The 26,638-nt window shown below is 46.4% G+C and overlaps 1 protein-coding gene across 1 annotated transcript in view; it reads right to left on the bottom strand.

Annotated features, from left to right (window-relative positions):
- Positions 1-26,638, bottom strand: part of TAF3 (TATA-box binding protein associated factor 3) — a 182,222-nt gene that overhangs the window by 25,511 nt on the left and 130,073 nt on the right. The window contains exons 3-4 of the mRNA XM_060659337.3: positions 21,258-23,083; positions 10,953-11,035 (exon numbers count right to left, since the gene is read on the bottom strand). Of these exons, the coding sequence (XP_060515320.1) occupies positions 10,953-11,035; positions 21,258-23,083 (1,909 nt within the window). The remainder of the gene's footprint in view (positions 1-10,952; positions 11,036-21,257; positions 23,084-26,638) is intronic.

The following is a 26,638-nucleotide window of genomic DNA, read 5'->3' as shown; positions in this document are numbered from 1 at the left end:
GTTCTTTCTAGTATCCTGTCACATCAAGAATAGCCTGGAAGGGTGAGAAAAGTTACGAACCTTGGCCTGACGGATACGTCAAGAAAGAACAGAAGTCAGTCTGATACACATATAAAATAACGTTTCCGCTACCCCAGAGTTTCTTAGAACTTCAGAACCATCAGATCTGACCAATTCCTCTGCCATAGTCATTTCATTCTTGTTACCGGTGGTGGGAACTTCAAGGGGCAGGGGCTTTTGGCTGATAATTTGGCATTATAATCTCTTAAAAATCTTGCGTTCATATTTTCTGACCAAGCGATGTTTGAATACACAAAGGTCTAGATATGAGGATGCTGTTTATTTGTTGTAGCAAAATCTGGAATAACTGAAATGGCCAAAAAAGAGGGAGGGCCAACTTGAAAAACTGGATGTGTAAGACCATCCTACTTTTTTTGTTCTTAAAGTTTATTTTGAGAGAGAGCAAGAGACAGAAAGCGTGAACGGGGAGAAGCAGAGAGGGAGAGGGAGAGGGGGAGGGAGAGGGAGAGGGAGAGGGAGAGGGGGAGGGAGAGGGAGAGGGAGAGGGAGAGGGAGAGGGAGAGAGAGAGAGAGAGAGAGAGAGAGAGAGAGAGAATCACAAGCAGGCTCCGTGCTATCAGTGTCGAGGCCAATGTGGGGCTTGACCCCATGAACTATGAGATCATGACCTGAGCCAAAATCAAGAGTTGGACGCTTAACTGAATAAGCCACTCAGGTGCCCCGTCCTATTTAGTTTTTTTTTTTTTTTAATGTTAAAAAAAAGTTCATTTATTTAATTTTGAGAGAGGGAGGGAGAGAGAGAGAGAGAGAGAGAGAGAGAGAGAGAGAGAGAGAGAGAGATGGCGAGCAGGGGAGAGGCAGAGGGAGAGAGAGGGAGGGACAGACAGAATCCCAAGCAGGCTCTGCAGCGTCAGCAGAGTGTGACACCGGGCTCGATCTCATGACCATGAGATCAGGACCTGAGCAGAAATCAAGAGTCCGACGCTTCACCGACTGACCCAGCCAGGCGCCCCATATTTAGTTTTGAAAAAACTGCTGAAATATCCACTAAAAGACTATGTAACACCTATGTGAAAAGTATTTTTCTCTAAACCAAATGTCCGGTCAGCTTATTAAAAAGCAAAAACATGTAAGTAACATTTATTAAAGACTGATTATATCCTGATCAGGGTTTTTACACGTTTTTTTGCCCAGATATCCTTATTTACTCCTTGTTTGTTAAAATCCTAACTATATGTGGCATAGAGAGTCACAGATGGACAACCGGGGTACCCTGGAAGAAAAAGAACTCTAATAATTTCATTTTCAAATGGATGGGTGTCCTTTTTTGTCTATTCAGAGGATATACAGGGTTGTACAGCTGTCATTATAAAGATAATGCAGGTCTTAAAAAGATCCACATTTCCCTTTCACACAGACTATACAGAGTGACTGACTTTATACTATTTAAAAACAAATTTGGAAATTTTGGTCACTCCACCTGTGAGACCTTCCAATTCCTTGCAGCAACTTATTTCCAGCATCTTCTTATAATTCAAATTACCTGTAACATCACATAGAACACCAAGAGCGACGGTTAGGAAGGAAAAGCAATCTTTGACAAAAGACTTCCATACCAAACGCAGTTGTTTTCTTCTCTTCCTGTAGGGCTAAGAGTAAGCTCCCGCAACTATACTCGAAGAAGAAAGTAAAATAAAATAGAGGACAAACCTTTCTGTTGTTCCTTTAGCTCCTCTTAAGTTTGTTTGTTTCTTACTTAACCAAAACACAGTTGCTCCTGATGTGAAAGCAATTCTGGAAAAGCAACTCCATTAAATTCTATTTGGCTACCGCTCCACATCTATGAAATTCTGCTCGGAGCGAAAATCAGCTCCATGGTTGAAGAGCCAAGAGCCTGTCTGAATCCTTGAACGTATCTCAACAAATCTTCGTTTTCAGTCACCTATGCCTCCTACTCTTTGGGAGTGGAGATAAAAGGTGGATGGGGGGCACCTGGGTGGCTAGTGGTGGACTGTCTGATACCCGATTTTGGCTCAGGTCATGATCCCAGGGGCAGGGGATCGGGCCCTGCGTCCGCCTCTGCGCTGAGCACAGAGCCTGCTTAAGTTTCTCTTTGCCTCTCCCTCCGCCCCTCTCCTCTGCTCTCTCTCTCTCTTAAAAAAAAAAAAGGTGAATGGGGCACACACACCAATATCCAAGAGACTCATGGTCTAGGGAAGAGGACAGCCACAAACAGATATATAAAGCATACCGAGTGAACAACACAGAGGGAAACAGCATATTCCGGGCACTTGGGAGAGGGATGCCAGCTGGGAGTAGCGATGGGGAGGTGGGCTGTGACCACGTCTTCTAATAACAAATGAGAGAGAGAGAGAGAGAGAGAGCGAGAGCGAGAGCGTGAGAGTGTGTACACAGGGGAGGGGCAGGGAGAGACGGAGAGAGAGTCCCAAGCAGACTCTGTGCTGTCAGCACAGAGCCCGACGTGGGGCTTGATCTCACGACTATGAGATCGTGACCTGAGCTGAAATCAAGAGTTGGACGCTCGACTGACTGAGCCACCCAGGCGCCCCCACAAATGACAATTTCTAAGAGGTGAACACGAACACGCATCTGACGGAGAGGCAGGGGTCAGAAGGCACACGATGCAGAAGGTTCCACCGGAGAAAAGAAAGATGGAAAATATCCGGCTCCGTATGGGAAATGGCAAGCAGTCTGGTAATGCTGGATGGAACGAGCCAGCCTCCAAACGCTCCCGAGGGTTCTAGGGAGATGGCTCTGGAGCGAGCGGGCAGGGACAGCAGTCCCGGGTGGCAGCAGGGACAGAGGAGAGGGGACGAAGCTGGGAAATGTTGGGAGCAAAACTGGCAGGGCCTGGGGATCGGCTGGCTGGTGGCTTGGTCGGGGGGGCTGTGAGGCAGGGAGGGGGACTCACTCCTCTCTGGGTTTCATGCTTCTGTGCCTGGCTGGTAACGCTGGGGCTTCCTGCGTTGTGAGGACAGAGCTCGGAAGTCAGGTGGAAGAGGGTATGTGCTGGGTAGGTGACGAGCGAAACCTTCAAAAATAATCAGCTTCTCTTTCTGGGAAGCAAATCTCTCTCCATACCTCATGGCTTTGTTTCCCAGCTAAAGGTATCTGTGCTCGGAGCCGGTTACGGACGCCCGTGTATAAGGGCACAGACACTGCCTCCATCTGGGGCGGCTGGCCCCTCGCGTCCACAAGGAGACCCAGATTTACGGGTGCCGCCCACAACGTGTAAGAGCCCAAGTGAGGATCGAGGAGACTTCTTAGGACAGAGTCTTTCTCTTTCCCTAAGTTTTGTTCAAAACAACCGTTCCGGAGCTTTATGGAGACGCTCAGGGCTTAGTTTGCAAGATGCCCGGGCTGGTAGTACGACAAATAGAATCTGCCGTTGGTTCCAGTAGTCACACAGCCTTTGCCTCCTTCCAAGTTACCCTAGAAAACGGGGGCTCTGGTCTCACCCTTGATAGATACAGGAACAGAAGAAGAACCAGGCTGGAGGAAATAACGGTGTGTTCAAGTCTGGCACTGCTATGTTCAAGTCTGGCACTGCTGTTTCCGGTGCCCCTGTGCATTCAGTCAGAACTTGGCAGTGGGTCACCGAGAAGCCTAGTCGGCATCAGGGGGAGAAATCACAGCTGGAAAAGCATCACTGCACCGGAGACCTAAGGAGTGACTGGGGCAGTCTGGGGAGAAGAACAGAGTAAGGCGGACCAGGGGCAGGGGTGGGGGCGGGGGGGGGGGGGAAAGGAAGTCTAAGAAAGACAGACAGAACTACAGAGAATGTGTGGGATCAAGAACGACAAAAGAAGAGGAAGTTTCAGAAAGGGCCTGGGGGAAGCAGCAGTGTCCACAGTAGCAGGAAGGATGGATGTTCCGGGGGCTGCGGCTAAGGATCTTGGTGAGAAGCTCCAGGAAAGTTCCCAGAGCAGAAACCAGATGCGGTGGGTTTGGGACCGAGGAACCCAGAGGAAGTACACACAAGGAGGGTCCGACCAAGATAGGAAGTCAGGTAGAGGGGAGCCGCCACACGGGTTAGCAGGTTTAGATGGAGCCTCTCAGACCGGAGAAAGGAGAAGGGAGGAGGGGGAGATGCGGGGCAGGGGGGACGGTGAGGGGAAGGCACTTGTGGGGAGGGGCAGAGGCAGGAGAGGTGGGAACGAAGGCAGGCCCGGGAGGAGGAGCTCCTAGAACTGAGGAGGGATGCCGCACCCCATGGGGCCCGGCACGCAAGCCGTGAGGAGCCCAAACGGTCACTCCGGACAGGGTGGCGCGGCCACTCGGCCCCACACGGTGGCGCATCCTTCAACCCACGACTCTGGCAACCGCAGTTTTTTCAAGCCGCAATATTCTAAATCACAGAAGTCCTGCCGTGACAAGATTATCCATCTTAGAAACGTCAGAGGCGGGTGGGAGGATAGAGAAGAAGCGGCGTTCCGCCAGGCCTCTCAAGTCCTTAGGTGAATACCTGCCCCATAAAATGACAGGAGAGAGTAGGACGCGAACAATTTAAATGTCCCACGTTGTTGTCGGTGACAGTAAGAGTGCCTAAGTGTCTCCATCAGTAGGTGCGGATTCGTTACAAACACGAGAAGTGTGAGTAGTTTGATCTGTAGGGAAAATTATAGCCAGATAGTATCCGAGAGGTTACCATGATAGAGCTAAATTGTCTCTGCCTGTCACAGGTTAAAAGAACATTTAAATTCTGGAAGTTTGCATCAGCTCTTTCTAGATAACAAATCTTAAGTACCTTCCTATATTCACTCAATTAGTGATTCTGGGCCTTGATAACACTGCAGAGAGAAACTTTCCAACTATCATTCAAATCATATCTAAAAAGGTGGTCATAAATATTTTAAAACCTAAGTGAACTAATAAGGCCTAGGCCCATTAAGGATAAGATCTTTTACAACAAATTAAATAAAACAATTTATTGAAGTCTGGACTCAAGATAAGCTAGATTTACTAGCTGACCTTTTATTCATTTAAAGAACAAAATTAGCTCTAATTGCATTAGAATGGAATCCAGTAAATTTCCCCGAGTCTTCTAATGTGGCATCCATGCACGGATGGCGGTAATTGTTTACAAGTAAGATGGAAATGCTTTGATTATAATCTTTCCACTTGTTTTCCTGTGTAGTAAAAGCATTTCCCCAAACCTGAAGTCAGTGTTTCGGACAGCGTGCTGTGTTTTTCCTTACATGCGCTGCATGTTTGGTGTTAATGAACAAATGACAACGTGCCAGGGGAGGAAATTAAACTTGGAGATTTCATCATCATTTTAGGTCCGCGACAACGAGAGAGGAAGAGACGGAGGCCGAGGACTCTTTGTCTGGAAAAGTCACAAAAGGGCCGCAGACCTGAGTCGGAAAAAACTGGCCTCTGGCCTGCTTCGCCTCGGAATTACAGCTGAGACACGTGGGTCAGGGTCTGCTGAGTTTCTAAGTACAGTCAGGGGGCAAGAATCACGTGTGACCCACAACTTGTGCTCCAGTTGTTCAGCTCCTTAGGGAACTTCATGTGTAATGTCAACATGTTTCGCTAGCATGAAAAATAAGTCATTTGCCATAAATTTTAAAAGACCGTTATTCTTAAGATTTTTTTTTTTTTGGGGGGGGGGAGCGGTCAGTGCTCCCGTTCCTTGGCTTCTCTTATAGGCGAACCACCTCGGAAATGTTGCCGTTTCAGTGGCAAGCTAACCAGGGCAATCTTGTGTCAATCTCTTTCTTTTTCTTTCTTTTTTTTTAAATCAAAAGCAGACAGTTTTATTGGAAAGAAAGTAAATTAAAAATAGAAAAGCAAAAAGGCCCTCCGAGTCTGACAGGATGATGATCTGAAATGTTCCTTGAACTTGAACTTGACTTCTAAAGGATCTTTTTTTTTTTTTAAACCGACAAGCTTCTTCTCTCTGCCACCTCAGCATGCTCTCGTCAACACGTGAACTAGCGCTGCCTTGTCCTAAATAAAAGATGCCAATTATTTCTGCCTGCCGCTCGTCCCCCCTTCCTTCTGGGACCCCTGCCCCGAGGCCCTCATGAGAACTGGTAACGGGAGCCAGCGGGAGGGGGAGGTGGGATGCGCCAGGGCTGCTGAGCCCCGAGAACCAGGCCAGCCTCGGGTGACTTGGGGCCACGTCCGTCACCATCCAGTGGCAAGACGGAGTACAGGAAAGCGAGCAGAGTCCTAATGATACTTTTTGAACCCTGGAGACCGCCTCACCTAAAGCCAAATAAACCCCTTTTACTTTGTCCCTTTAAGCTCACTGGGGTTTCTGTCACTTGGAATTATGAGTCTTGATCAACACAAAACGAAGATACAAGTGTTTCAACTAGAGACCTGAGGATTCTTTCCAGAGTCTTCTTCACGGAGTGTGCAACCAGGCTATACCTTTGGATCAGAGCTTGTCGCAAGAAACAGTGGGACAGAAACTGTCTTTGTGTCTGCTGTAAAGGCTGCCGCGGAAGGCACTGTTTTCTCCCCTGGACCCGCATGGGAATAACGTTTCAAGTTTGGTGCCTTGAAGAGCTTTGTCTCTCTTGAGAAACTGAGAGGTATCTTCTTCCTTTTTAAAAACGCTATTTCACTTTTTGCCCTGATTGCCAGGCAGCATAGTTCTATCTGACACGCAATCATTTGCTTCTTTTTCCTCTCCTTGGGATTAGTTTCCTATTTCTATTGTCTAGTAATTTTCTTTTTTTTTTTTTTTCAACGTTTTTTATTTATTTTTGGGACAGAGAGAGACAGAGCATGAACGGGGGAGGGGCAGAGAGAGAGGGAGACACAGAATCGGAAACAGGCTCCAGGCTCCGAGCCATCAGCCCATAGCCTGACGTGGGGCTCGAACTCACGGACCGTGAGATCGTGACCTGGCTGAAGTCGGACGCTTAACCGACTGCGCCACCCAGGCGCCCCAATAATTTTCTTGTTCTCTTTGAGTTAACGTTCTCGAAGGGATAGTGTCAGTTTGTTTAGACTGGGAAAAAAGTTATATATGAATAAACAAATAACGTTTCACATAAAGAGGGAAAAGGCAGAGAGTAGGATAAAAACCACCTGCTGTGATTTGTCTAAAGGACTCATCACGAGAGCTCACTGTACCCGTTTCACCCTGTCAAATGTCTTTCAGCTAAATCTGGCTACAGTTTGAAATATAAAATGCTTATTTTCTTTTTTTTAAGGGGCTTTTTAAAAAAAAGTTCATGTATTTGTTTTGAGAGAGAGAGAGCACAAGCAGGGGAGGGGCAGAGAGAGAGGGGGGCAGAATCCAGCAGGTTCTGCACTGTCAGTGCAGAGCCCAACACGGGACTTGAACCCACAAATCGTGACCTTGTGGCCTGAGCTGAAACCAAGAATCAGATACTTAACTGACTGAGCCACCCAGGTGCCCCAAAATGCTTATTTTCTTTGAAAATACTTTAGTGAAAACATTGTTTTAAAATGCGTATTTATTTTTGAGAGAGAGAGAGACAGAGACAGAGACAGAGACAGAGCATGAGCATGAGCAGGGAAGGGGCAGAGAGCGAGGGAGACACAGAATCCGAAGCAGGCTCCAGGCTCCGAGCTGGCAGCGCAGAGCCCGATGCGGGGCTCGAACCCACACACGGCGGGTTGGGCTGGGCCCACGAACCGAACGGCGAGATCATGACCTGAGGCGAAGGTGGATGCTTAACCCACTGAGCGCCCCCAGCCGCCCCTAGGATCACCCTTTCAATGAGAAGCTCCTTTAACGGCGCCTTGAGCCCCACACTTAAACTGAGAAGAGCTGTAGGTCCCGTTTGGCCCTGGCCTTCGGACCGTCTCGTCCAACGGTCCCTGCCCCCGACCTGCTCCAGCACCGTGCTCTGCCGTTCCCTTCCGAGAGGTGGGAACAAACGAGCGCCGTAAGCTGCTCGCTCTTCCTCACCTGCTCAGAATAAATGAACTCGGTGAGCGGGAAGACCGGGAGGACGGATGACACGGCCCGTCCCCAAGTGCAAGTGTGACCTCGCGATCCTCATCAACACAGTCCAGGCGGCCGTGCCTGGGGAAGCGCGCACCTGCTCGACCGCGAGGCGGGCCTGGGCCTGGGCCGTCTTCGTATGTGCCTCACGGGGCCGCGTCTCCCGGCCATTCTGCTCACCAGCCTCACCGTGCAGACACCGGGGTTTCAGGGTTAGTGACCCGCTTCCACCTCCGTTCCTGACTGAGGGCAACGCTGCGTGCCCCTCACCAGGGGGCGTGTTAAAGGCATGTGCAGTCCCTGCAAAGTCACCCTGAACGTCCACGCTCTCTGGCGGAGGTCCTGGACTTCCCGTAGGTTCTTTAGAATACAGGCTCCAGGCACGTTACAGAAAGGAAAAAACAAGGGACCGCGGTCTTGCCTCGAGGAACAACAACAGAGGACGGAGGAAATACTCTAACCTCAAAGTACTTTCCCAGATCAAGGGCAGAAGACCTTCCTCACTTAGGAAACTTTAGAAACTAAACGTTGTCTTCAAGATCTTCCACTGAGAGGGTATAATTTGAGCCCTGTAAAGCTTTTCCCTTTGCCCATAATTTCAAAAGGTTCTATCCTCTGCCTGTTCCTCGGCAATAAACAGCCCCTTCCCCTGGACTATTTAGACCCCCCTTTCCGCATCCTACTCTGCTCGTTAACTTCACTTCAAAAGTGCGCTAGAGCCCCAGGTGCGCACAAACTGAGTGAAGGCACATTTGTACGAATCGACTTCCTCTCTTCCGTTATGGCCGTGGAATAAGCCACGTACCCTTATGCTACAACAATAAAAGATCACTTTTAATTTCATACAATTTTCATGTGTCATAAAATACTCTTAAGTTTTTCCAAGCTTTCTTGGCTTGCGCGCCACACGAAAACTGGTTTGGTTCATGGGCCACAGTGGGCTGATCCTTGATTTGGATTAAAAAAAAAAAAAAAAAAAAAAGAAAGAAAAAGGCTCTTTACTGATTAAGATACATTTTACATAAAATCCTATTACTAGGTGACACGGGCTTCTTTTTCTCTCTTATTTTAAAATGTAATCTATTTCACTGAATTTATTCCTTTGTTCATTATAAGCACTTCCTTGTGCCTGACTCTGGCCAAATGACTAATTATTCTTATAACACGGGGGTTATTTACCTAAATATCCGAAGGTTCGCATATTATATAATAATGTTATACTGTCATGGGCAATTTGTCTGGAATGTTTGAGTATTACAATTTCCCTAATACTGGACAATCTGTTCCAGGGTAACAGGATCTATTTTTCATATTTCACAATATCTTAAGTGTATGAGTGGTTTATTGAGAGGAGAAAAATAGTCAACAGAATGAATGAAAGATGCTCAAGGGTGGATGAAATGAATATTATTATCAAAGTCTTTCTACAAACCTTAAAGGGATTGAGCAAGCCGAACTCTTGTGGAAGTAAAGATTAAGTCATGGTGAGTTACTGAGAAAATAGTAATAAATGTGAACTAGTAAGAGAAGAGTATTTGTTGAATGATAAACAAGAATATCTTGCCCGTAGAGGAATGAGCCCAAATACAGAATTTTCACAACGATGGTATCAGTAGCTACTTTGGTTGGGCCTCCTTGCTCATCAATCAGCCTTCTGTCCTCCACTGGTTGAGGGAGGAGGGCATTATTCAAATTTTTGTAGTTAAAATAGAGAGCATGGGGTATAAGAGTATCTGGTTTAAAAAAAGGACTGAATCTACAGTATTTTTGTGATACTGTCTAAACTCGTCAGTAACACTACCACCCACTGTCTAGGTTCCTACTGATGAAACCAAAAAGGGTGGAAATTATGCGGATAATTTAGGTAAGAAAAGGATGAACTATTTTCTTCCTTCAATCTTCAAAAGAACATACACTTTCCTAGAAGATCACATTTGCCTCTATACTTCCGTTCATAATAATGATACTGGACTTTTTCAGTGAATTACATTTGGAATCAGCAGGAGCAGCATAAAACACACACAAACTGTTAAGAAAGAATGAACCACTGAGAACACAAAGCATATTTTCTGTTGCCTACTCTACCTACTATATAAGTTCATGGCTCCTACTCTCATTATTATGGCTAAAATCTGAATGACAATTAAATGCCCTGTAAGCCTATTTTCTACACAATATTTGATTGTTTGCAATTTAAACGAATCCATTTTCAGGCGTAAAAAATAAGGTTGTAAACTAGTACTTATAGCTGATGCAATTCATTTAAACGACATACAGAATGATTTTTAGAAAAAGAATAGTTTTTACCATAATTTACAAAAATAGACCGATGTTTTATCACCTTATTAAAATCACGTAAGAGTGTTGTAGACCTTAATTCATATCTTAAAAATGAATTAAAAAAAAACCCAGCCAACTAAATTTACTTTAAAGAAGGGTGAGCTGATAGGATGATCCGGTGAAAATTAAGACCAACAGTGATCATGGGGTTTACATTTCCAGTTCTCTCTTAAACAAACAAACAAACAAACAAGCAGATAGTTAAGACTTCACCAAGCCTTTGGGTGGCAGTATCTTTGTTTTTAGGTACAGAATAAAACCATGAGACTCTCCGTTCTTTGTCACGGTGATTAAGAATGACTTGAGAAGAGGGATACGACAGTGAGCGCATCCAGTATATCCTTTCTCCCTTTTCAGATAACCAGGACCTTCAGAATTACGCAGACCCCACGTCATGTCTTCCGAAAAGGGAAAAAGAACAAGAAGGGATCCTGGATGTCGAAGAAAGCAATAAGCATTTACTCTGAGGAAGAAACCAATACAACTTGAAAAATGAAGAATTCTCAAAATAAAGCTTGACCCTCCACGTTCACACCTGGAAAAGGTGAGAGTTCTAAGCCCACCAGGAAAGAGCAGAGACGGGCAAGTTCGATTCCCTTCGCTCTAACGGACAACGGGCAACGTGCATACTTACATCTTGTCTTGGCCAGCGCCAACTCTCAGCGTCAGCCGGGGGATGACCGGACTGGGGGCGGGAAGCACCGGCTCCAGTTTGATCTGTTGGGAGTTATTACAGGGGAGTTAAATGCATTTTCAGCGCAAGACCTCCCACCTCTTCTCCTCCTGCCTCATTTCCATAAACCTCCTAGGCCAGTCTAAGCCTCAAATGTGGCTACCATGCCAGAGGCAAGGATACTCTGGGCGAATTTTGCTTTTGCTTCTCAACAACTGAAGGCTCTCTGGCATCATGAGAAATTCCCCAAACTTGACTCACTTTACCTAAGCGTGGGAGTTCGTTCTTTCTTTCTTCCTGGTCATGCTTAATTTCTTGCATTTTATTGTTAGAGTTTTTAGACATTTGGCAAACACTTACATCATTGCCAGACTTCATGTAAATAGAAAAAAAAATGCAACGATATCTCCACAATAGGATAAAACGCATCTATTTATGGAACTTGAAAAACAAGAAACTCATCTTAAGTCTGCGTTATCATATAAGAAAACGGAAATGTCAAGTGTACTTGCTCCGTTTTTTTTTGGCTGGTGGCCAACAGATCCGAAATACTGTAAAAGAAGAAACATACACTAGGATTTGTAGTGAAGGCAAGGACCGATGGCTAAGTTGAAGATCTTCACAAATACTGGAGCTAAGAGAAAGGGGATCAAGCCCGATTATACAGGGGTTCCTCACGATTGGTGGTCTCAAGAGGCCATGGTAGAGTATTTTGAATGAGCAGGCTGAACAGAAGCCCCGTAGTTCAAGTTACCATCTATATTCTGAGTTTTTCAACAAGTGTTTTGTCGGCACTTTTGGTGGGACAGTTCTTTGGGGAAAGGAAGTGTCCAGGAACTGCCAGATGTTTAACATCCCTGGTCGTGGGGTATGGAAGGATGCAACATTACACTGCAAACCACTGAAGGGGAATGAATATATAACATAATGCTCGATATATGATATATCTCGTCAATCTGTTGCACATTGATCAAAGTTACTATGTTGTCGTGTTTTTACCTATCCCCCTTTTTTTTTAAATCCATTGTCACATCAAGATCCATGATTTCAGTCATTCTCTCTCTCTTTTTAAATAACGATTTATTTTGAGAGAGAGAGAGAGAGAGGTCACACGTGGAGGGGAGGGGCAGAGAGGGAGAGGAGAGAGAGAATCCCAAGCAGGCTCTGTGCTGCCAGTGCAGAGCCCGACGTGCGGCTCAGTCTCAAACTGTGAGATCGTGACCTGAACTGGAATCCAGAGTTGGATGCTTCACCGACTGAGCCCCTCTCGACCACTCTCTTGAATAGTGTGAGGCATGTGGGAGGCTCTCAAAGACTGAGTTAACAACTGCAAGCACTCTGAGCTCCCTGCCCCTTGGTTACTTCACCATTTGCCCAGGATCAATCTAAAATCATCCTCAAGGGCACAGAGTAATTTCAAAGAAAAACGTAAAGATCATGTAAACTTGTACCATCAGAAACTACAATTCCATCTGTGCCTTTTATGCTCCCTGTGTGTCTGGACGACCAGCTAAGTTACGTTAAGGGCAGAGACCGTGTCTGTTGTGTTTATCGCCACTTCATAGTGCCTGTCGCAGGCACGGGCATATAAGTGCATAGGAGACACATTTAAAGAACTTATCTGAAGCGATGACGTCACACCCTTACCTCTTCCGAGCCGAGACCTATCCCGTGATTTCCTTTCCTCCTCTGCCCCTCAAACTCCATAGGAAAACCCACTGAGGCCACCGGGCAGGACTTCTTGAGCCCATAACCTACAAACTTCTCTGCACCCACAACTGCACTCGTCTATGTCCTCCAGTCTTGTAAGGAAGCTTCCTTCTCACCTAGGCATCCTCAACTCTGCAGTTCCGTTATTTCCTTCTAGCTTGTAAGTGTGCTCCCCGCGATCTTAAAAGTCCTGCCTGCCCTTCAGCATCTCGCTGACAAGCTCTCCTATTTTCCAGCCTCACTTCATTGTCTGCCTTCACTTACTCATTCCTCGACCCACTCCAATCCGCTTTCTGTCCCAGCCAGGCCACTAAAGCCACGCTCCCCAGACACCAATCGTTTCCCGATGTCCTGGTATGTTCTGCACTGCGGGTCTTACCACACCTCTTCCTTCTCCTCTACGATGTCCTGACCTTACTGGGCCCCCTCGCCACTCCTCACTTTCTTCACTGAGCTCGTCCACGCCCATGGTTTCAATCGTAGGTTTCACATACATCATGCCTTCAAAACCTCCCTCTCTAGACTAGTGCCGCTGGAACCTATGACCGAAACGGAATATTACCCGAGCATTTTCAACTAAATATCCTGTATATCTCATCTCACCACATGGAAACTTAAACTTACCGACTTCCCTATACAAACCTGCGCCTCCAAATGGTCTCACTTTCGGCAAATGTCTCCTCCATTTGCCGGTGCTTTGGCCGGTATGTCCAATGGTTTTCCTTAAGGCCTTAGGGGACCAAGGGTCACTGGGGTGTGGTCAAAGCAAGACCCACGGGTGACTAGCTAGGGTTTGCATCCACTCCCCCCTCGCCCCCCCAACAAAGAGTTCCTTATGTAACCAAATCTGAAAACCACTCGTTTGGTCTATTTTGTAAACTATTACGATTTCTCTATTTTCCTTACCTTTCTGTAGTATCTGTGGAAGAACAGACAAATATATCCAAACCGAACATTTTAACCCACTTACTATTTGCCAGGCATCGTGGATGGATATTTTTCAGATGTTCTCATATGGGTTTTTTAACAAACACGTAGGGTAGGCGTTACCGTTTCTGTTTTACAGGGAAACTGGATCATATAGGAAGCAACCATTTTTCCTTTTCCTTTTTCTCTTCTAAGGTCACACAAACAGCAAAACTGGGATTGGATTCAGTTTTGTTTCAGAGAATGGAAAACTGCATGAAGTTGCTAAATTTCTTCAAACCTTCAGGGCCATATGGTCATAAGTGACGAGTAATATTCCACATTCCTTCAACCCACAACGCTGTTAATCACGTACTTAATCTTTTCTTAAGCTTCATTTAAACATAAAGCTGCTCTACCTTGAAAAAAAATCTTTATTATTATTATGCTTCTTCACACTGTAATTTGGTGGATTCCTGTTACCACGCTACACAATAATTATAGCTCACACTTGCATAGCACGAAGTGTGTTCCATATTCGGGATCCGACTGGCTCTTCAAACTCTGCACGGTGGGTGTGGAAGGTATCGTCACCCTCGAGCACGGGGGACTAGAAGGATTAAGTGGTTTGCCCAGAGTTTACAAAGTTAGTAAATACACTATCTACAGGTAGGCCTCCTGACACAGGTAGGCTCTCCCATGCTGCCCCTTGACTCTCTGCCTCCCACTTGGAGTCCTTTTTGCTGGGAATGCTGACGTCTTACATGGAGCAGCTGCTCGCTTTCTCTGTAAATGTCTTTTATGATGAATGACATATATTTGTGAGATGGCTAGCGTTGGTTGTAAAATATTTTTTCTCTACAGAAGGCTAACTAGTTTACATGGAAATTGTGGTTGCCGTTGGCCTCGACTCCATTCCACTCAACTGGCTGGGTTTTTGATGCTGTCTTAAGTAATTCGTCAGAGTAAGAGAATCAAGACATGGTTTGCTTATGACCGACTGTTTTAAAAAGTTAAATGGCACAACATGCAAAAACAAAATGAGCAAACAGAAACAGGTACATTTTGTGAGTCCAATTAAAAGCGGTAGATACGTGCTCCGAAGACAAGAGATAGTTCGTAAACTTGTGGAATGAATGAATGATTCAGAACACGTTACCTCAGTTCCAAATTCTACCTGTAATGGATGATGCGGTGAGCACATCATCCAGGGACACCTTTGGGAGTTAAAGCGGGGGCTGGTATTTACGCCACAAAAAGTGTGTAAACTGCTACTGTCTCGGGCAAACCAGGACACCTAGTAATCCTACCCTACGAATACTTAAAACCTTAGTTTCATTCTTATTCTTAAAGAAGCTGAACTTAAACATTTAACTTAAAGACAACATTCAAGCAAGTACAGAAAAAGATTAATGAGGATGCTAATAATACATGGGGAAATACAATTCATACGGGAAATACAATTTCTACATTAAAATGTCATGCCAGACTTTGGTTTACATTAACTTTACCCAGGAAGCTCACCGAAATAAAAACAAAGACACCTCCTGCGTTCACAAAGTAATTTCTTGCGTGGGCTTTCCCAGAAATCAGTAAGCTAAATGACAATTATCTCGATTCCTTAAACCACACGCCTCATGCCATCTTCCAGTGGCACGAAGCCAAAACCTGGGGACGACGTGAGCGTCTAAGGGTTAAAATAAAAGCAGTGCACTTGAGAGTGAGCGGAGAATTGGGGCGCGCAGAGCATTTACAGTGGATTACTAAGCTTCCCAATCCACCAAAGAGCAAAGTCCAGTAATAGAAGACTCCTTTGTAGCTAACTAAAAATACATTGTCAGTGGATTTGTCCAGTTTTATGTATAAGCAATACTGCTTTCACCTGAACTAATACTAGTAGTCATATAAGCCCCTTATTGCCATGTGCTGCATTTTTTTTGCTAATCTTCAAGGATTTAGCTTCTTTGCCACATACCTCGGGGCACCAACTGATAAAGCTCTAACTCTCCATTTTTCCAGGACACCAGCAGTGCGGCCTTGCAAAAAATGAAAATCGCTCAAGAGATTTAAAGGGGAAATTTATTTTTAAAATCCTGACTTGAAGCAAAGAGGTGGATTTTTAAAAAGCTTATCTATAAAGAATCAGTTTAAATTTAAATTCTATCTTGGAACTCTTTCATGCATTCCAGCTTTAAAGTTTATCTTCTGACAGGGACTTTCTGCAAAGGTAATGGGCAGCTTTGTCAATATAATCTGGCCAAGTTTTTATTTTCTATTTTTTCAACGTTAAACTTCTTTCATTAAAAAAAAAAAAAATGTATGTGTGCTAGACAGGGTAGCAGCAAGTTCAGTAAATGCTACATCAGATCCCCATCTATGCTAATGTGTCAGAAAAATATCCAGAAACAGCACTGACGAAGAGCCAATGTTGATCATCTAATATTCTGGATGCAGAATTAGGGTGGCTGGTAAGCACTTTGTGGTCTTTCTTACCAACTGAGGTCTTTACATTAATTCAACTTAGAAACAAATTCTAAATACCGATAAACTGTTTAAGATATGAAAAAGACAGCCAGAAGAAGTTCTATGGTGTGGTTAGGCATGACAAGTGGAATCCAGTAAGGACAACTGAAACAGAACGCAGGCTCTCATTAAGCGCTCACGTTCATTCACACAAAGACTTGGAGATAGGTGGCCTCCGGTAAGCGTCTATAAATTCAAACACACTCGTGCAAACGTTAAGCTGCTGGTTTCCTCTTGGAACAGATGGAGACAAGAAACAGGAAGGGAATATTTCCCCCTTTTCGCTGGATTATTCTTTTTACTGTAAACCCTTCATTTCACTAGTTAATCATGGGAGCTGATGAGAAAAGACTGGAAAGGAGTCCATCACCCTCAACAGAAGGGAAAACACTGAGAGCCTTTTGTTAAAGGCCAAACCAGTAAGACTGTCTGTCATCCTCCACATAATAAACTATTTTCATTCAATAAAAGAGTTTTGAGGGCAAATGCAAAGGGATTTGGGGACAAGTGAAAGAAACATGAAACATTTTAATTGTGCCTATTCCTGAAGTCATTAAAGCACAGAGGACCCCCACTGCTGGTGGGGTCGAAATATGGTGGTCGAACAGGAGCTCCCTAAGGTCTCTTCAGGGACTAAACTTTTCCAAGATCACAGTTCACCCTACTCCCGAGCGTGAAGCCCTGTCTGTCCCTCTCGTCAGCTCCGTGGGGGTGACCGGCTGAGAAGGCCATTTTGGGTAACAAGCACACGGGCTTTGCTCACACAGAGCTGGGCCAACTCCCAGCTCTTCAAGCCACCAGCTACAGCAAGCTACTCAACCTTCCTGGGCAGTTGCCTCCACTCAAAGCAGGAGCAACACCACCAAACCCTCCGGGCTGTTGGCAGCCAAATTCTGGCCAGGTCTGGCGCTCGTATGAGCTCGATAAACAGCAGTTACTCTTATCATTTACTATCTGAGTTAGTTCATCCAGTAGCTGATGTTCGCCCAAAACAGCATCATTGATCAGGAGCATAAAAACTGGGGGAATCCTTTATGGAATTTATGAGCTTTTTGCTGCAAGCAGATCTCGATCATCTGTTGGGCCCATCAGCAACATTATTGGTTAGTTGTAAGGAAACTCTGGAGAGTCATCTTAAGTGACACCAACTGGTCTTCACTTAGAGTTTTCTATGAGAGGGCAGAAAAGGAGGCCTTTACAAGCCGAAAGTGTCTTGGAGAAGGTATGAAATTATTGTTTGTAAGCAGAGGTAACCCATACCTTATGCTGTATCTTGCGGTCTCTTCCGGGTACTGAATAGAGAGACAGAGGGAAGGGAGCAGAGGGCCTGAGGGGTTTGAAGAGGCTGGTGCAGAAGTAGGAACTTGTGGGGCTAGAATTGAGAGCCACGTCCGTATGCCTGCCAAAGCCCACGATCTTAGCGGGCCAGCACTGCGGGTTGTGACATCATCATCTTTTGGAGGAAACTCTCCCAGGCCTTCTCAGATCATACTCGAGAGCATAAAAACAGTATTGCCAAATCTGACGGATGGATTTTGGCTCCTGTCTTGTATCGGGTTTTATGTACGACTGTCCACTTCCACTAACAGATAATGAGACATCTTCTTATTTTTTTTCACAGCAATCCTCCTTCCAAAAACCACTTAAGATGCCAAGAGTAAATTTTAATTAAAGTAGTCCTGGAACATTCATCTAAACTTCAAAAACCCACAGTCACTAAATGAAGTCATGTAGTGCATTCACCGACAGACGGAAATGGACACTGTAACTGCTCCGAAATGTACCGTTACCTTCGTCACTGCTAAAGCTACCAGGGGGATGTTTGTGACTAGGCAGCATAATTGCTCTTAATACATTTTCCATAAACAATTAGTTTGGTTCTCTTTTAAAGAGGTGAAAGATCAGACCCGTAACCCTGACTGGCGTGTACTATTGCACGTAACGGGGAACAAAGACTGTGCCTAAGCCACTATATTTTGGATCACTGCCCCTTCTGGAAAGATGATCTTTCCTCCTGATGACGCACCACTAAGCCGGGGGCCTTGCACACATTATTTCAATTAATCCGTTTTTTATTTCACGTAGGAAAGTATCGTGGCTAAGAACGTCAATTATAGCATCATCTCACAGCCTGGGATGAAATCGCGGCTCCTGCTTACATACTTACGAGCTGTGTGATCGTGGGCAACCTGATTAGTCTCTCTAGGCCTCAGTTTCTCATCTTAAAGTGATAACAATTATGGTCTCTGCCTTACAGAGTTGTGGCAAGAAATTAAACTTACGTGTAGTGTCTACCTGGTGTTTAGCCTCCAGTAATTCCTCAGTAAATACTAACTATTACTGTTTTGCTGCTTTTCAACAAGTGTGAGTTACCATAAGCCCACTTTAAATAAAGATGGAGTACCTAAGGAGTAAAGAAACAAACAAACATGCTCGGGATCTTAACTCAGACTTGCTGGGTTCCAAGCCCGAGGCTCCTTCAACCTACCACGCCGATCTCCGTTCAATTAACGGTATCTTCACTGGTTCCTGTATTGATAAATGTGGGTGTGGTTGGTAAAAAGGTTTACAGGAGGGGAGATGTTTTTATCAAAAGAATGCCCTGGCTGGCGGATCTGGGCCAAGGTCTGTGAGGGTGGCTCCTGGGAGATGGTCAGGGTGAGGGCAAAGAAGGACACTGTGGTCCTCATCCTTGTGACAAGACATCTTCTTGGGGAGACTGAGATGTGCCTTAGTTTGGTCTGTGGATATGTAAGAGAATTCTGAAAGCCTATGTAACCCAATTTCAGGTATACTTTCATTCACTCCTATGGCCTGACGCTCGGGGAGGATTAAGTGGGGCTGAAAAAGCAGAAGTCAAGGTCTACGTTAATGTCTCAATTTCCCCACCCTGTCAGTGGTGTCTGCCCGGGCCGCGCGAGCTTTTATCCCTTCCTATCTGCACGAAGAGCTGAACTTTAAAAGGTGCCAAGGAAGAAGAAATAATTTTCCAACACCGTAAGCGGAGCTGACTCGGCCTGTCATACGTGAGTTAGCCGGTCTGGTCCAAAGCAGGAGCAAGCTCCAGGTTTCTACCTTTTACGGGCGGATTCGTGAAGAAATAATAACGCTTGCCTTCACCATCAGCGTTCTCTCCCTTTCCTGGGCACTTACTTATGTGCCAGACACGGTACTAAACACATCTCAGATGTAATCTCCTTTAACCCAGAAAAGTAACTTGCCCAGCGTCTTACAGCTAAAAGAAGCCAGGATTTGAACTCAGGTTTAACTCCAGAGACAGCTCTGTTTATTCTTTTTAAAGACCTCATAAGACAGCCAACTGCTATACATTTTTATCTTCTGTCATTTATCTGAGCCGTAACCTATCCGAAGCGTTACAAGGGCTCGTATTCTTCTGTCAGGTGAAATCTAGCAGGGAGTCCGAGGGACTATTCTTTCCCAAGGTCAGCTAGAAGCTGAGGAAAGGCAAGGACTGCCGCTACAGATCTAATCCGACGGGCTCCACTCAAATTCTCAGTGGTGGCTGAAACAACTCCACTGACTTTCCAGAGTTAAGGCGGGACTGAAAGGAACAGAACCCTCTGTGCCCCGCTGAGGGCTCTGAGCTGCCCCCGGGTGGCCGAGTGACCGCCTTCCGCCGGGCGACAGAGCCCCAGCAGTAAGCATTTCGAAACCGTGAAGAGGATCTTGGTGCAGATGACCTGGCTTTTGCTGGTTGTGTGACCTTGATCTTGGACAAGCCAGTCTCCTCAGACCCAGTTTCTCGTGCACAGAGGGTGATGGCAATATACCTGCCGGACCTCAGCCACAGGTGTGTCAGGAGGAGACAACACGGCTCGCGGCAGTTCCAGGAGCTGCACACGAACCACATGATGATAAGATGACTATTAAAACGGAAACGGGAGCTGGAGCTCTGTGTCTGGTTGACTCGCTGATGTTCAGTTAGGAGTATCGGCATTTCCGTTCTACTTCTTTACATTTTAAGCATAGCCAAGGGGTACAGAAAAAGAACAAAGGCAGGCAGAAAAATGTGAGAGATGCCATTACAGCCTGTCAGCTGAACTAATTTTTCTAGGTAAGTTTGAGATTTTAAAAAATTGCAGAAATACTGGTAGGTAATAGATCTGCCGGATGTCGAATACATCTTATCTTATTATGTGGAAGAAAATGACTGGGTATAATTTTCTGGCCAGCCTCTGAGAGGACTGTTTCTAGAAGGCAGGGGAAGGATCTCTGGGAATCTGTGGGGATGCCACCACGAACCCCGAGACGCTTTTTAAGAAAGTTTAAAAGACACTTTCCAACCATCCAGTCAAGCACTGTAATCCAGGAACCATGAGCTGAGGAACCAGACCATAGAGAGCAGAGGTCACATTCTGGGCCCAAAGGCTTGAGGCCCCAGTTTCTACAAAACCGCGGGATACGTATCGGCCTCTTGGGCTGTCCTCTACAGAAGCCTGATTTACTCACATCGTAAACTATCTGGGATTATATTCTGCCCACCAACCAGGCTGCCTGATCAGCCCAGGTTCTCAGAAACATGTCCTAATCTTATTAAAGCAGAAAAGAGAAGGATAAGAGATGCAGCAGAAAGCAGTGAAAGGTCCTAACCTTAAACACTCGCAACCACGGCCCACGGAAAGGAAACAGGAGTCCTTACCGAGGGGCTCCACGGGCCTGGCTGTCCCCTTAAAATAGTGCCACAGGGTGCGTGCTCTTAGGAAGATGGAGGCTGTCTTTTCTGGGGGGCGGGGTAGCGAATATTCGGGCACAAAATAGTATGCAGTACACCTGATGATTACAGAAATACTATTTACAGATTTTTTTTTTTTTAACTGGCAGGGATTCGTTACCATGCTTAATGAACAGAGGGGTTATAGTCTGCGATTATAGGTTCCTCCTAGGCTGTGAATTTGTTAACATGTTTCAGCACGGAGGGGGCTTGATTACAAGTTTGTGGGTCTTAGAATTAAAATTCGATTCAATTCCATAACCACGTTACGAATCTCCTCCCGGCTAACTTACGGGCCATCTGCCTCTGAGACGCAGCTCTAACTGCTGGCTTTTTTACCTGAGTTTTGCCACAGGACGGTGTTCAGACAGTGCCAGAAATGGAAAAGTGCTTACTTTTTCATGCTTGTGTTTCTCCTTCTCTTTTTCTCTCTTCTCTCTCTCCCGCTTCTCTCTCTCCCTTTCCTTCTCTTTCTTCTCCTTCTCCTTCTCTTTCTCTTTCTTTTTCTTCTTCTCCTTTTTGTCCTTTTTCCTCTCTTTCTCCTTAGGCTTCTCTTTTTCCTCCAGCAGTTTCTCAGGAAGCATGGAGGACAAGGCGGGCAGCCCGGCCGGGACCCTGGCGGCCGCCGCGGGGCTGAACACGGGCAGGGCCGCGTCCTTCGGGGGCACCACGAGGGGGGCCGCAGATGTTCTCAGCCTCTCCTCCCGCCCCTTGTCTTTAACCTTTTCCCGGTCTCTCTTATCTTTGTCCCTCCTGCCTTTGTCTCTATCTTTCTTCTTATCTTTATGCTTCTCTCGCTCCTTCCGTACCATCCCATCTTTCAATCTCACTTTTGCATCGACTTCCTCAAATTCTTTTATTTTAAACTTATAGGGGTCCGGCTCTTCATCTTTAAGAAATTCCTTCCACGGGTACCTGGCTTCCTTGCTGCTCTCCTTCTCCTTCTCTTTCTCTTTCACTTTATCCTTCTCTTTACTTTTTTCCTTGCTTTTGTCTCTTTCCCTCTCCTTATCTCTCTGCTTCTCTTTCTTTTTCATTTTGGTCTTCAGTTCCTTTTTCAACTTCCTCTTGACCTCCACGGAGGAGGGCAGTTTGGCTTTCTCCTCGTACACCTTGTGCAGAGGTTCCGGGGTGGGAGGGGAGACCGAAGGAGAGGAGATGTAGGGAAAGCCGGGAGGCAGATTTGCAGGTGCTCCCAGTTTTGCTTTCCGCACCACCTCATCGATCGACGCATCCATGGTCCACGAGTTGTCGGAACTGGAGGCCCCACCCGAGAGGGGCAGAGGGGTGGATCCTGCCTTAGGGACACTGTTGGAGGAGGTGGAAGCTTTTGGAGTAGTATATTCCGCACCTGAAATTCTCTTAGGGCTGGTAAAAATGTCTCCTTCGGATTCGGATCCCGAAGAAAACTCGAAAGGGTCTGGCTCTCGCTCGGCGCAAGCCCGTGCAATCACGGCATTGATCGAGTCGTCGATCGTTCGGTCCGTCACGACCGCCTTCTTCGGCTGATTCTCACTGTTGAGTTTGCCAGCATCCGGGGGCGTCTGTATTTGTTTTACCTGAAGAGTTTCTTTACTAAGTTTTTCACTTATCGTAGCGGAAGGAGTCCTGTTTGGTGTTTCGGGTCTGACAGGTGCTTGGGGAATATGAGTCATAACCTTGGGACTCTTGGGGCTTTTGGGGCTCTTAGAGCGCCCAGGAGACTTCTTCTCTTTGGATACGGTTTTTGGTGACCGAATAGGACTTCCGACCATTGCTGGTGACTGCGTAGTTTTAGGTGACTTAGTCTTCTGTCCCGGAGAACTGGTTTTAGTCTTTGCTTTAGGTGTAAACGATTTGGCTTCTAATGGTTTTGTGATTGGCATTTGCGATTTTGCGACCGGAGCCAACATCGGTGGCTCTGGTGACGGAGGGACTAGGTCTGTATTGTCCTGCACGTGGACCGGAGAGAGCATTGGTGGGATCTTTTGGGTATTGATTGAGCTGAGGGGTTCTCGGGCTTCCAGTAATATGACATCCAGGGTGTCCCCTTTAGTGCTTAACAGCCGCGGTCGCTTGATGGCAGGCATTTCCTCAGCTTCCGGACTATCCAACGGTCTCTTACCCAAGAAATTCTCATCATTAATAATTTCCTCCTCCTCCAATTCATCGTCTTCTTCCAGGGGAACCTGCATGGCTTCTGCTGACGTACCCCCATCCGTGGGCACCTGCTCTTCCTCCTCTGGCAAGGGAAAAGAAAAGAGGTGTTACTGGAATATTTTAAAGATCCTAGCACATGAGAACAACGCTTCAAATGTGATTTCTAGGAAAGAAAGGAGCTTATGGATGGCGTTTAGAGAGCAAAGCGGTAGATCCTCAAGGATCTTCCAGACTTGCACGCCATCATTCTTTGAAGAGTGCCGGCCGGTGACAGCAGATATACAGACTGTCGGTCTCCTGCTTCCGCAACTCTTTTCCTGGCCTCACCGAACACCATCTTTCTCCCTCTTGTGTAAGCTCGTGCATGTGCGCCTACCACCCCCCCCCGCCTCCCCCCACCCCAACACACATACATTATCTCTAAAGATCCAGAGATGGATTATTGTAAGACTCCTATCCTCAGAAATGACAAAAAGGCGTACCTACTTTTAGGACTCCTATAACAAATGTTAATTCTTGGAGTTTAGAAGACGCAAGTTTCCAACCTGGATATGATTCACCCACGGTTCATGTCTTCTGCTTTGCTTGCTGATGTCAGCACTTTGAGAGAGAGTGTGGTGCAAATGGCATATATCCCGGCTTTGCCATTAGCAAGACGCCGTTTCCGCTAGCATTCCGGCACTACGGGGCAACAGGCCTTGGGCAATCTCTTGACCCCCTCAGCCTATTTCCTGACCCTTCAAAAGGGACTAATGGCACTTGACCTGCCTACTTGACCGAGTTGTTTTAAGATCACGTTATTTCTTTCTACACGTACCAGCTGAGCATGTCACGGTTCAGCAGGGGACACAACGTATGTGCATAGCACAGGGAAAGTGACCAGCACCAGAAGACGGACAAAGAGTGACCACGGGTCAAACAAACAGATTACTGCAACGCTAAAGACCTATGGAAGACTTCACGAATCAGGCAGTGCTTTGGATTTCCAGGGACCAGGAAGGGTGAGCACAGGGGGGAGGAACAGACGACAAGGAGGCGGAGGTGGAAACGCCAGGGGGGTAATCCGCCGGGCAAGCACGGTGCAAGTGGAGAGCGGCGCAAAGTGGGCCTGCTAAGGTTGCCTCCAGATCCAAGCAGCTTTGAATTCCAGAAAAACTAAACCATCTTTCCTCTGCTGGCCGTTTGGACCTAGGGAAGATGTTTAGACAAGGAAGAAAAATCTCAGGGTGTATGTGAACAAATGATTCTAGCAGGACCATATACGATGGATGGGAGGGACCACTATAATGGAGACGTGACGAGTCAGAAGTTGCTGAAATGATGTAGGTAAGCGACGACAGGGTCCGAACAGGAGAGTGGTAACAAGAGGAAGCAATGGAGGTAGAGGACATTTTGAATACAGAATGAACGGAATCTAATAAATGATGGGGTCAAAGGGTGGACGAAGGAGTCAAACACCATTTCAAGGCTCTGAGCCCCGGTGAGTGAGCAGCGCAGTCATTAACGGAAAGAAAGAAAGAAAGAAAGAAAGAAAGAGAGAGAGAGAGAGAGAGAGAGAGAGAGAAAGAAAGAAAGAAAGAAAGAAGAAAGAGGATTATTAGTTAGCGCAGTCCCTAGACACAGAGTCGGGTGGACAGTTAATGATGTCTAACACAAGACAAATTTGAGACATAACTACTGTTAGCAGTCCTTGAGAATGACACTATCATCCGTCCAGGTACCTGAGTCAGAAACGTCATTCCAGACCACTTCGTTCCTTTGTCTCCATTTCCACACTGCGGACACGATTTCCTACTGCATTTCCTTTAATGTGCTTTCCCCGCGGCTACTGTGGTTAGTTCGTTAGTTCAGATCCCCGGCGCCTCTTGTCTGTACTCCTCACTAGTCTCTACGCCTCCGGCTCCAGTCCCGTCTTTCACATTGCCTTACCGAGGCCACAAATCCGAGTATATGACTTCCTGCATTTTTTTTTTTTAATGTTTATTTATACTTGAGACAGAGAGTGAGACAGCACATGAGCTGAGGAGGGGCAGAGAGAGAGGGAGACACAGAATCCGGGAGCGGGCTCCAGGCTCTGAGCTGTCAGCACAGAGCCCGACGCAGGGCTCGAACCCACAAACTGTGAGATCGTGACTTGAGCTGAAGGATGCTCAACTGACTGAGCCACCCGGGCGCCCTCCTGCATTTCTTTTTAAAGCTTTTTTTAAAAAAGTAATCTCCATATCCAACGTGGGGTTCGAACTCACCACCCTGAGACGAAGAGTCGCCCGCTCCACCGACTGGGCCGGCCAGGTGCCCCGGATGACTTCTTGTCTTAAGGACCTTTCATCGGTCCCTACTTTGCAAAAGGAGCTCCTTGGAACCTGGAGGGTTCTGCGGAACCCCTCTTGAAGCACCACACAGTATGGGCCGGGTCCCCTATTCTCTATGAAATGGAATGGTTACCCGTACGGTTCTGTATCTTACACGCTGAGCTGCCACAAAAGCTTTTGTTGTGAGGCTACAGCAAGGTGAAAACCAGTATGCTAAAATGTAAAATCAACCCCGTTTCCCCGGCACAACCTATATGGCGCTCCCTCATCTGACCCCGTCCTGGGCACTCTGCCAGCCCAGCCGCGTGGACTGATCTGTTGCTTGAGGACACACTGCCGTGTGTCACTTTCGCAGCTCTGTGCATGCAGCTCCCTTCGCCGGAAATGCTCTGCCCCCTGACATTTGGTGACTATCTCTTCTTCTTTTTTTCACGTCTGTTTATTTTTGAGAGTGAGAGAGAATGAGCGCAAGCGGGAGAAGAGCAGAGAGAGAGGGAGACACAGGATCCGAAGCAGGCTCCAGACTCCGAGCTGTCAGCACAGAGCCCGACGCGGGGCTCGAACTCACCAACTGCAAGATCATGACCTGAACTGAAGTCGGACGCTTAACCGATTGATCCACCCAGGTGTCCCGGTGACTATCTCTTCTCAGCCTCCGATCAAATGCTCCCTCTTCCGTGACACTTTTTCTTAGCAACTAGAAGTGACCGTCCCCCACCCCGTCCCCCACTTTGGGCTCTACTGTATTCTGGTTCTACAAGCAACAAAGAAAGTCTAGAATATTTACTATCTGGCCCTTTGCAGAAAAGTTTTCAGACTCCTGTCCTAGATTTACACTATTCAGAAGATTTGAACAGCCCCTTCCAACCCTATCTTTATCAAAATGACAAGAGAGACTTCAAATCCACTAACTGCTAACAGGCAAACATATGAAAAAATTAGAAGGAGGACAGCTTTAGGATATTCTCCAAGTGAATGAATAAAAAATTTCAGAGTACTTACTACTGTTCTATTTCTAAATTGCAAAGAACCTCCTCCTACCTGAGAGAGGTTCATAAATCCCAACGATGCCAAAGCAGAGAGAGGAAGGTTGAGCCCGGGCGGCACAATGGGCCCGTGGAATATGTTGAAGTAGGCCTTGTTCTTCTGATTCTGGAGCTGAATCCGGATCTGGATCAGCTCTGGGAGGGTGAGTCCCCCAGAGAAGGCCTTAGGAGGACACGCTGGGAGGGCAGAGGGAGTACTCTAATGAAAGCAGTTCCCAGCACGGGAACTCCTGGACTAATAGAAAAATAGTTATAGGTCCTCCAGATGAAAGTTTTTGG

This window comes from Panthera onca, chromosome B4, assembly GCF_046562875.1.
Source record: "Panthera onca isolate mPanOnc1 chromosome B4, mPanOnc1 haplotype 2, whole genome shotgun sequence".
NCBI lineage: Eukaryota > Metazoa > Chordata > Mammalia > Carnivora > Felidae > Panthera > Panthera onca.
This window is presented reverse-complemented; position numbering and strand designations above follow the sequence as displayed.